The 11,455-nt window shown below is 49.1% G+C and overlaps 1 protein-coding gene across 1 annotated transcript in view; it reads left to right on the plus strand.

Annotated features, from left to right (window-relative positions):
* Nucleotides 1–11,161, plus strand: part of VASH2 (vasohibin 2) — a 36,763-nt gene extending 25,602 nt beyond the window's left edge. Inside the window, exons 5-7 of the mRNA XM_061348355.1 lie at nucleotides 234–615; nucleotides 2,664–2,779; nucleotides 8,763–11,161. Of these exons, the coding sequence (XP_061204339.1) occupies nucleotides 234–615; nucleotides 2,664–2,779; nucleotides 8,763–8,832 (568 nt within the window). The 3' untranslated portion in view covers nucleotides 8,833–11,161. The remainder of the gene's footprint in view (nucleotides 1–233; nucleotides 616–2,663; nucleotides 2,780–8,762) is intronic.
* The last annotated feature ends 294 nt before the right edge of the window (nucleotides 11,162–11,455 follow it).

Here is an 11,455-nt window from a genome sequence, read left to right on the forward strand (position 1 = left end):
GCTTTTCCCCTCCAAGCACGGTTAAGAGTCAGTCCTTTCCCTGCCTGAACCATTGCATCTTATTCTCCAAGCAGGGTTTTGGCAGCATTGGCTGTTTCTAGGGCGCAGTAACAACAAAATCCTGTCTGCAAGAAAGCTTTTGCCCTGGCACTTACATAAAAGCTGCTAAAGATGTCTAGAGGCGTAACTGTGCGCACTCCTTCCTGTTGTTGCCTTGACGCAGCGCCCACCAGCTACCTAACCAACGGGCAGCCCTCTGTGGAGCGATTCCCCATCAGCTTTAAAACCCACTTCTCAGGGAACTATTTTCATCACGTGGTGCTCGGGATTTACTGCAACGGCCGGTACGGCTCGCTGGGCATGAGCAGGCGGTCAGACCTGATGGACAAACCTCTGACTTACCGGACTCTGAGCGACCTCATCTTTGAGTTTGAAGACTCCTATAAAAAGTACTTGCATTCAGTCAAAAAGGTGAAAATCGGGTTGTACGTCCCGCATGAACCGCACAGCTTCCAGCCCATTGAGTGGAAACAGCTCGTCCTCAACGTGTCCAAAATGATGCGCACGGAAGTCAGGAAGGAGCTCGAGAAGTTTGCCAGGGATATGAGAATGAAGGTAGGTCTGTGGGCCTTGTCCCAGCCTGCACAGGCTGGTTTTGCTCCCTGTCAGCAGGCTGACCACAACCTGAGATAAAGGTGGTGTCAGGTGGGCTGTGGGTTTGCTTAGATCTGTCTTACAGAATCCCAGGATGGTTTGGGTTGGAAAGGACCTTAACATCATCCAGTCCCAACTCCCTGCCATGGGCAGGATGCCTCACACTAGAGCAGGTTGTTCCGAGGCTCTGTCCAACCTGGCCTTGAGCACTGCCAGGGATGGGGCAGCCACAGCTTCTCTGGGCACCCTGTGCCAGCGCCTCAGCACCCTCACAGGGAAGAGCTTCTGCCTTAGATCTAACCTGAACTTCCTCTGTTTCAGTTTGAACCCATCACCCCTTGTCCCTGCAGTCCCTGAAGATTAGTCCCTCTCAGCATCCTTGGATCAGCCTTAGTGATTCTCCCACCAGGGTTTGGCATGTTTTCAAGCTCCTATAGCTATTTGTTAGTTCAAGGGTCTCCCCTTCAGCCTGGGAAACACTTGAACCCATTGTTGTCCCTGGCCATCAAGGTGTTGCCCAGTTTGCTTTTCTCACTGACTCCAGAACCGTGGCTGGGGCTGGTGGGATGGGTGGCCTGGTTTCAGGTAGGGATCTCTGCTCTTTACACCTGAGCTGCAAGGGGTGCTGTGGCACAGGCGTACTGGTGGTTGCTTCTCCTTGCAGGGCATGCTGATGGGCTGCACCACCGATGTCCACCTCCACAGTTAAATCACAAAGCAGATTACATGGGAATGGCGAGGAAAGAGAGTCCCTCACAGGCTGGTTGGTCAGGCTGAAGAGCCCAGAGGGAAATGACAGGGACACAGGGCAGGCTGCCAGAGGGATTGGCTGTCCTTGAGGATGAGGGGTGTCCCTGCCCATGCTGGCATGGATGAGGAGCTGGTTGTGGCCGTGGTGAAGGGGATTTGGTGCCTTTCCAGCCTGCTGCTGGCAGCGGGAGCAGAGCAGGTGTGTTGCTAAGTATGGGGCTGGCTCTCGTGGAGAGGTACGCGGCATCGTGTCCAAGTTATTCCGGGTTCCCGGCCCCTGCCCTCCTGAGGAATGGCTCTGACGTAGCAGCCCTCTGCCTTTCTGGCTCAGGCCCTCTCGCCCTGACCTTGTGGTGAGCATCGCCAGTGGCATCGTCCCTACGCCCTGCTGCCACCTCTCCTGAGGGCCAGCTTGTACCATGCTGTCACCTTAAGCACATGTGCTTGATTACAGACATAATGAAGGAGGGGTTTTTTCCTTTTTCATGTACTTTTAATACCATCTAGAGAGCAAACAGCAGAAGCAGGCTCAAGCTGAAGAAGTCCATACGGACAGATGACCTGCTGAACTTAGTACTTGCTTTTGATAGTGTGTGCTGAGCTGTGACAGTGGGCCCAGTCCTTGTGAGTGCCTCAAGACTTAGGACCACAGCCCTGAACCCTTGAAGACCCTGTATCTGACTCTTCCCTTGAGTTAATTCCGAATTCGAGGTGCTTCCATTGTGAAGAGCTGAATTTGGAGGATCAGGTCTTAAAACCAGCCGGGAGTGTGAGTGTGGTGCTGATGGCCTTCTGAGGCTGCAGGGTATGGGGGATGCAGGCAAGTTGCAGACGTAGTGAAAAGTCTCACTGTTACAGAGAGCTCAGCTGCCAGCCTGGGAGATGATCACCTCTGTGTGTGGAGAGGGTGATTTAGCTGCATGAGTTCCCTTCAACTGAGACTCAAAGCTGATTTTCTCATCCCTTGCGGTCTCCAGCTCTGAAGAAAGCTGTGTTTGAGAGCTCTTTATTCAGTATTTAGCTGGAAACTGAACTGGTGACACCAACTGGTTTTTGCAGGGGGCCTCTGGACAGCTATCACATGCTGGCAGCTTTGGGTTCCTCTCGACCTGGGCAGGGTTTGACAGAGCCCCGAGGGACTGAAGGCTCTTTGTGTGCCATCCCTGGCGCTGTATGAGGCCCTTTATATTTATTTTTTATCTTCAGTGAATCATGGCCTTTATTGGATGCTTCTTCCTTCCCTCCCCCATCTCTTGCAGATCCTGAAACCCTCAAGTGCCCATTCTCCAATGAAAGAGAGATCACGGGGGAAGTCGTTGTCCCCGCGCCGAAGGCAAGCCAGCCCTCAGAGACGGGCCTGCAGGAGAGACAAGTCGTGAGTATCCCTCTGCCATCACTGCTGGGCAGGAGTGGAGGGTCATGGCCTCTTATTTTGCTGTACGAAACCTGGTTGTGCTCGCTGGCACGTGGCTGGTGTCTTGGTCACCAGGGAGGCTCCAGAAGCTGCTGATGCTGCTGGTGAGGAATTGGGGCTGTTCAGCCTGGAGAAGCTGCGTGGAGACCTCAGAGCAGCTTCAAGGGGGCTACTGGGATGCTAGACAGGGACTCTTCATCAGGGACTGCAGTGATAGGACAAGGGGTGATGGGTTCAGACTGAAACAGGGCAAGTTCAGGTTAGATCTAAGGCAGAAGTTCTTTACTGTGAGTGCATTGAAGCACTGTGGCTGCCCCATCCCTGACAGTGTTCAAGGCCAGGTTGGATGTGCCTTGGAGCAGCCTGCTCTAGTGGCAGGTGTCCCTGGCCATGGCAGGGAGTTGGAACTGGATGATCTTAACCAGTTTATGATTCTGTGTTCTGGCATTCCTGTGCTTACTGATCCCCAGTGGCCTCTCTCTGTGGTGTCTGTGGAGGCCCTGATGGCCTTTGCTTGGTTCAGTTCTCCAGGGATTGGATGGCTGGGAAAGTGCAAGTGTGGGGTTTGCCTTCTTCAGCCTTTTACTGTATACTTCCTGGAGAAATGAATGTAGCCTGGGGGACCTGTACAGGGGGGAAAGCAGTCTGGTCACATCTAAGGGTGTTCAGACATAGCTATGAGAAACAGGAGGATGGACCTACTAATGGTGGTGTGGTGCCTGGCTGTCATGGTCACTGAGACAGAAATTGGGGTTCTCTGTGACGAGCCTTTGTACAGCGCTGTTCTGATGGAGTGGTTTGCACTGTGGACTGTGATACAGGAATAGTGAAAAAGTAGACCTTTGCTCTTCCTGCCAAAGCCCAAACATCACTTACATTGTGTTCTCTGGTTCTAATCAGCTTCAAATACCCGAGACCACTTCCCTCATGTGCCACAGCTAATGGTTTAACTGTGTGGGGAAGGATGGACCAACTGCATGCACTACCTCTAAATGGATAAAACTGTGCTTCCAGATCACAGGCCTTTTACAGCCACTGGCAATTCTGACTCCCATCCCTTAGACGTGGAAGAGTCAAGTTTTAGCTGTCCAGCTTCATGCCAGGAAGCTGACAACTGTGCAAGCCTATACATAACACAGATTACTCACATATTTATGATCGTTGCTTTTTAAATAGGCTCCCAGACGACTGTCTCAGCACTTGTTTATTTATTTTCAAGCAGCCAACAAAGACGTGACACTCATCTTCTAAAGATAACTTCAAGACACTTTGGCATCAGATGATTCTACAGCAGCCTTTTATTTTTACACGTGAATTCACACTCGGTCCATGCTGCTGCACCTTGGGCTTCACTGAGAGCTCCTTGTTTAGTGCATGGGTAATTATAGTTGTAATGGGTTTGGCTGCTCCTGCCTTCTCCATCTCCTACATGTGCTTTGAGGAATGGTTTCGTCTTTGGGTTTCTGGTAGTGCTTCTGCAGTTGCTGAAGTGTATCATGGATGTCTGGAGGGCAGAGTGAGTCTCACTGGGCTTTGGAGGATCACCCATTGGGCTGGTTTCATGACTGCTGCTGCTGCAGTGGCTGATTCCTCCTTGGTAGCTTTGCTTTTCCAGAGCAGGAAGACAAGTAAAGTGGTGGTGGCCTTGCAGTAGCTTCAGCCCCTCACCTGCTTGGTGGTCCTGCTGTGCTGCTCTGTACCTAGAGTGAAGTATATGCTCTTCTAAAATAACATGGTACAAGCTCCAAGACCTAGCTATGACATGATGCGGGGAACAGGAGACTGAGAGCAGGCTCCACACACAAGACCTTCATCTCTGCTTGGGCAGAAGGCATTGCAGCATCTCTGAGCAGAGGGGAGCTCCTGCAGCACATGCTTTGTGACTGTGTGACAGCCCTGGGGGTCCTGCACAGCCCCTCACGGGCCTGGCCAGTACACTCTGAAGCAGAAGGGGAGTGAAGGAGCTTTTGAGCCTCTAAGCAGAGCCAAGAGGCTCTTCTCTGTTAGAAAGGCCGTGCCAGGGAGAAGAACTTGGTTCCTGATATTAAAATGATGCTTCTGTGCAGTGGTGCGGGTGGCCTGAAGGCTCATTGTGCCTTTTGCCCCAGCAGGAGGGATGATGCAGAGGAGTGTGCTGCTGTGAGGAGCTCCCTCCTGGTGATAAAACCCTTTCCTTTCCAAAACTGAGATCTGCTGCTTTCTGCAATGGGAAGGCTCTGAGACCTGAAGGGAGAAACAGCATCCCTCATCAGGGATCAGCTGGATGGCATGTACCAACACATGACACAGGGTGGGAAATACAGGAGGGGAAATCAGGTATTTTCTGCCACATCTCGATAGATTTCCCAGAACCGAGTTGCAGTGAGAGGCCTTTGTGTTCCACACAGAAGAGGAAAGGCTTTCAGGCTTGCTAGGCTTTGGGCTGAAATCCGAGCTAAAGAATGGCCGGGCTTATCAGCATTGTGCGTTGTTTCTTTGTGGATCTCTTACTCACACACGCTGTAATTACAGCTTTTCAGAGCTTGCAGGGGAGGGGGAGCGAGTGGTTTGCTCTTAACAGGAGCTGGCAGGGGCTGTGTAACACATTCGTTTGAGAGGCTTCACCTGCTGATGACAAGCTGTTATTACAGCCTGGGGTTTGTCAACAATCAAATCCCATGGGCCTGCAGGGAGAAATCTCCCAGTGAAAAAGACGTGAACTGGAATGGTGAACTGGAATGTCTTTGCTGGATTGTTTCTGAAGGTTAAGGATAGAGGTGGATTTTACAGCCTCAACCCTGTAGCTTCCATTTTTTTAAGCCTGGAAATGCAGCTACAAGGCAGACAGGGTATGTAGCAGGATACGGGTGGCAATGCAATAAGCAGTAGGTGCCTGTCTGTGAGACTGGTGTGTAGTCAAATGGCAGCTCATTGACTGAGCTATGCAACAGGCCATGTGCTCTTAGCCCACAGCTGGTGTGACCCTGCTAGGGGTGGCCACCAGGCAGGATGAATACAGAACATATAGGGTGGTGTCAGTCTGTCTGGCAAATCTGAAGCCTTATTGTGTCCCCTTGTCCATCCTCTGAAGTCCCAAAGCAGGAGGGTGCAGTAAATTGGAAGTGGCTGTGCTGGAACAGTGTTTCATCCTCAACAGAAGTGCTTGGAGCTGGAGGGGTTTGGGAGAGGAAGCTGGGGAGTTTGGAAGGGAGCATCATGCAGCAGCCTGAAGCAAGCTCTGCTCCCAAATGTCAGCTCACCCGATCTATCTCCCTGTAATTTCATACTGAGGCTTTAACAGATGCACGAGTGTCATAGCAACACTGGCCTTGTGTGCTTGTGGTCTGATTTAGCTGTTGACAGCAAAAATCTGTTGGTCCATTCTATTAGGACGTGCAGTGGGGCAGGAATATATTGGGGTTATATTATATTAGGATGTATGCAGGATCAGGCAGCTCACGAGTGCTGTGTACCCAGCAGCTATGCGATCTGACGGGCTGGTACAGCAGAGGCCCCTTGCTTCAGAGGGGATGTTTGGCATCAGGTCATGTGCCAGCCCAGGAGAACAGGGGCTACCATGCTTGTGCTCCAACAGATCCTTGCCTATTCCTAAAACCTCCTGGAGGACAAAGAAGCTAGAGAGTTGTCATGGAGTGCAAACGGGCATGTTGTCATGGGTGTGCATTGACTCCCCATCCCTCTTGGATAATCAGAGAAGGTAGAACCATCCAGGCATGCCGTGCTTTAATTAAAACTACATTCTGGCTTTAATTAAAGGGAGGGAGAAGGGGTGGGAAGAGGATCCCTAAATATGAGGGAGGAAGAAAGGACACTGGAAACTTCATAGTGCATCTCTTGCTGGTCTCAGACTCGTACACAGGCTCTGAGGGATGCAGGTTATAGTTTGTTTTCTGGCTAGTCAAATCCCATCTGCTCTCAAGGAATAAAGGAGGGAAAGTCCAAACTGTCTTCAGGTGTGATCCCTTCCTGCAGTGACAGAGACCACAGAGGGCTCCTTCACTACTATGAAGTACCTACAGACACAAGACAGGGTGCAGGGCGGTACTGCAAAGAAACCCAGGTTGCACTCAAGTGTGTGACTAGGCAGAAGTGCATTAGCTGTCCACAGCAGTGGCTCCAGCTCTCAGATGCTGTGCAGATTCTCACAGAGATGTGGTGTTAGCAGCTCTGCTCTTAACAAGAAATGAAGACTAATTGAATGAAAGAATGCAGAACTATTTCTGAGGCTCTGCCACGCACATGTACGTATGTAGAGATATGTAAGCTACACATCCCCCCTCTTAGGGCTGCAGCAGTGTTAGCATCACGTGTACAAACTCATCTCCTGTACGATGAGCAAAGCTCAAGAGCTGGAAGCCAGATCTGAGGAGCTGTAGGAACGCACTGGAGCCATCACCAGCTTCACATTGTACTGCTTGGGCTTTAAGCTGTGTTTCTGCAGTGGAGTGCACGTGCTGTAGAATCTAGGAGGAGAAATATATTTTAAACCATGCCTTTCTTTAGAAAAGCAAACATACAGCTTAGTGTGAAAATAGCTGAGAGCCCGGAGTAAGGTCCTGGATTAGACACTTCCATAGACTATACATCAGCAGGATTGTTTTGGTTTGACAGCTTTGTAGGAGCTTTTCCATTGCCTGCTAAATAGGGAGAGGCTGATGGCTCCATCTCCAGGTTCACATGGTCCAATTGTTGATACACTTTAATGACCTAACAGCATTCTACCTGTGCATGGGATTACTGCAGGGAATGGCTGGACTGCATCAGAACACAAGGTGCCTGGAGACTGAAAGGAGTTCATCTTGTGTCTTCTGTTTGATGAAAGGTTTCTGTGGGTGAAAGACTGGATGTGAGCGGGCAATGTGTGCTTGCAGCCCAGAAAGTCAATCAAATCTTGGGCTGCATCCAGAGGAGGGTGGCCAGCAGGTCAAGGGGGGGGATTCTGCCCCTCTACTCTTCTCTTGTGAGATCCCACCTGCAGTCCTGCATCTGGCTCTGGAGTGCTCAGTACAGGAGGGACATGGACCTGTCGGAGAGGGTACAGAGGAGGCCAGAGAAATGATCAGAGGGATGGAGCACCCCTCCTGTGAGGAAGGGCTGAGAGAGTTGGGGTTGTTCAGCCTGGAGAAGAAGAGGCTCTGGGGAGATCTTATTGCACCTTTCGGTTCTTAAAGGGGGCTTATAAGAAAGGTGGGGAGAGACTTTAAGCAGGGCCTGTTGTGACAGGACGAGGGGTGATGGGTTTAAACTAGAAGAGGGAGATTCAGGCTGCATGTGAGGAAAAAAATCTTTACAGTAAGGGTGGTGAAACACTGGCACAGGCTGCCCAGAGAGGTGCTGGATGCCCCATCCCTGGAGACATTGCAGGCCAGGCTGGATGTGCTTCTGGGCAACCTGCTCTAGATGAAGATGTCCCTGCTCTTTGCAGAGGGTTGGACTGGATGAGCTTTGTAGGTCCCTTCCAACCCAAACTGTTCTATGATTCTGTTTGGTGGGCTCCAGCCCTTCACATGGACGTAGCCCAGAGGAAAGGGGAGATTCAGAGCAACACCACACTGCGGCCACGTGAGAGGCTTTGCCTATTTGCTCTCAGCTGCTTCCACTTCATTCTAAAACCTGCAGTCGTGCCCTGGGGTAGATCCTGGGTGGGATGTGTCTGCTCTTAACTGCTCATTTAGGCCCTCTCTCAGCTCAGGAGAGGGGCACTCCCAGGACCCCAAGATGGGACAACTTGCTCCTCACTGGTGCTTGGCTTCAGGGAAAGCTCACAGGAATAGCACAGTTACACTGGTTCACCTGACAGATCCAGCAGGATCGTGCTTGTGACGAGGACACTGGATCTAGTCAGCCCTGTTTTGAAGTCAGAGGTGCTCACTGCTCTCTGTGCTCCTGCATGGCTGTGTGGGATTACTGGTGAGCAGAACCCTCTTCCCTCCTTTGCTCGCAGGCCTGCCGCGGTGGACAAGAAAGGAGACCTGGCTACGCTCAACGAGGTCGGCTACCAGCTCCGCATCTAACAAAGCCATATGCTGGACAGAGGGCTTCCTGGTGCTTCCCGCTGCACTTTACCTGCACTCCGGTGGAAGGAAAAAAGGAATGGGACAATTTATTAACTTGTGGACTCTTATGGTGCAAGTTTTACCTAGAAAATAGAATGGGGGGGAATTTGGTTTTGGTGGCAGTATTTATTCTACTTCAACTTATAGAAAAGGCATCAGTGCAGAGGAACCTACAATGAGGTTTGCCAGGATATGACGTTTTTTTCCCCTTCACCATGAAGCAGATGACTCCAGTGGTGTGAGAGTTTCTTCAAATACAAGTATTAATTGAACTGGGGCATTTTGCTGGGTAGTAGCAATGGGAAAACTAAGAAATCAGTATTCTTAGTGTTAAGATGTGCTGGGGTGCAGTGCGGTTAAAACAAATCCTAGTCAGTATTAATATTCAGTTCAGCAATAAAAGCAAGCAGTGCAGAAGTGGCATGAGTTTTTAAAGTCTCAAGATTACCTCACTAAACTTAATAGATATGCAAACCTGTCAGTATTGTTGTTTTGTAACTGATTTGTACTGTTTCCCAGCATTTCTGGTAGTATTAAACCAGCACTGGATGTTTTACTGCCACCTCTATTACTATTTTGTGCATGTTGCTGGAAGCTGTTAAGTAATAGTAATATGCAAAGTGTATTCTTAAACACTGACATCTTATTAGGCAAGATAGGAGGGTTTGGGTTTTTAACTGATGATAATAATGAATTTTTAAACTTTCATAAGTTTTTTATACTTTGTCACAAGCTTTTCATCTCTCTGGACTATTCTGCTGAAGCACAAAACATAGAGATAGCTGTTGTAGAGACAAGCATTCACCTCTCAGTCTGTCTTATTTCTTGTATATGTTCCTGGAATAATGCTAACCTGAGCCCACATGCTTCTCTTTCAGCAGTTGGTGTAGCTTTGAACCTTGTCTTTGAAAGGCTGAGCAGTCTCAGACGGTGATGCCTTGACATCTTATATTGAGATCAGGCATTGCAGGCTGAAGTTAACCTTCTGCCGTGCTGCTGTAGGGAGTTTTTCCTGGATGTGTTGTAGTAATAACAACAGCTTAGACCTGAATAAGGAAGCTTTAATGGCTGAAAATCAAGCTTGTCTGCTTCCTCCCTACTCAGTCCTTTTGTTCTAAGACTTAGCTGAGGACCTCTGATGGACACCGGCCTTCTCAAGTGACGCGGTAAGACTTTCACCGGGGTCTGCCTTTTGCATTAGTGAAGTTCTCTGATGAGTGCTGCATTCCTGAAACTATTTCATTAGGTGCCTAAATAGAAACTGGATTATTGTACAAGTCCAGCCTTTACCCTTTGTGCTGTGCTTGTAGATGATACTGCCATGGGCCTTGTGTACCTCCCCTCCTGGGCACTGACTTTCTTGGGATCTCGATGAAGACATGACATTGTAAGACAGTGACAATAATGCTTACTCAAACTGAAGGATTTAAGCTCCTAGAACACTTCTGTCAGTCAGCAACTGAATGAATACAGGAGATGATTGCTTGTCCACAGACCTCATTGCTCAAAAAAGTCAGTGAATCTCCCCTACCTAGGACAGGAGGACAAAGACCCAGCAACCTTCTACAACCGGTGGAAGGCTTTCTACTAATGAGCTTGCAGAAAGTCTTAGAAAGACTTGTCTAATGTATTACATACACTTGTTTATACAAATTACCATATCAGTTACAGGGAGGCCTTTCCCATTCCTCCTTCTCTCAACTTTCCCACTCCTGTGTTCACCATCAGGATTTGTGTGGTTCAGGAGCGAAGTTGGAGAGAGGGAAATACTCTTTTGGTAGGAATTCCTGTACAATTTACACCAGCGGCAGCGTCTCACTGTTAAACTTTGTGCTGCTTAGTATCTTGTGACCTATACAGGTTTTTTTCCATGTATCCCTTGGATAAAATGATGTGAAAAACTTACTTGGATCAGCTGGAGCCTGTAGCACAAAGTTACCAGATACGTTGCAAGCTTTTTCTATGAAACCATGGTTTACTTCAGCTCAAGTAATGGTGGTTGTGTATAGTTTTTACCACTGTCCACCACACTTGAGTTATTTTAACCTCTAACTTAGCACTGAAACTTTTGAATGCTGTAGAGGCATGTGACAAATTGCTTTTGGTTCCTGTTTTGCAGTTCAGGTGAAATACTCTTCACGATGATGGCATTTGTCTTAAGTGTGGTTCTAGTGACTGCAAAGTGGTCAAATAATGTAGGAAACATGCATGACTTCTGGGCTGGGGTTTTTCTACATCACTTGTATGTTTATGCACAGCATGAAACTTCAATAAAAGGATCATGGTAGTTTGAGGGGTTTCTTTTCTCTTTAAGACTTAGGGTTAATTTTTGTCTCATTCTGTTTCTATTCCAGAAAAGCTATTTGTTGTTTCTAGATTCAAGGGGTGACAAAGCTTATTGGAAAGAGCAGCACTTTTTGTTCCCTGCCTTCCCCTGTTCACCTGCCTGTGTGCTGCCCAGGGTGCAGACACACAGGAGCTCACACTTGTCTGCTGTGGAGATAACACAACAGTCCCCCAGACTAGCAAAGCTCCTTAGGCTGCAAGAGTTGCTACAACTGAGTTGCTACAACAGCTTTTT

The sequence above is a fragment of the Neopsephotus bourkii genome, unplaced genomic scaffold, assembly GCF_033783945.1.
Source record: "Neopsephotus bourkii isolate Nb327-2 ecotype Australia unplaced genomic scaffold, CSIRO-AGI_Nbou_v1 NB_354, whole genome shotgun sequence".
In the NCBI taxonomy this organism is placed as follows: domain Eukaryota; kingdom Metazoa; phylum Chordata; class Aves; order Psittaciformes; family Psittacidae; genus Neopsephotus; species Neopsephotus bourkii.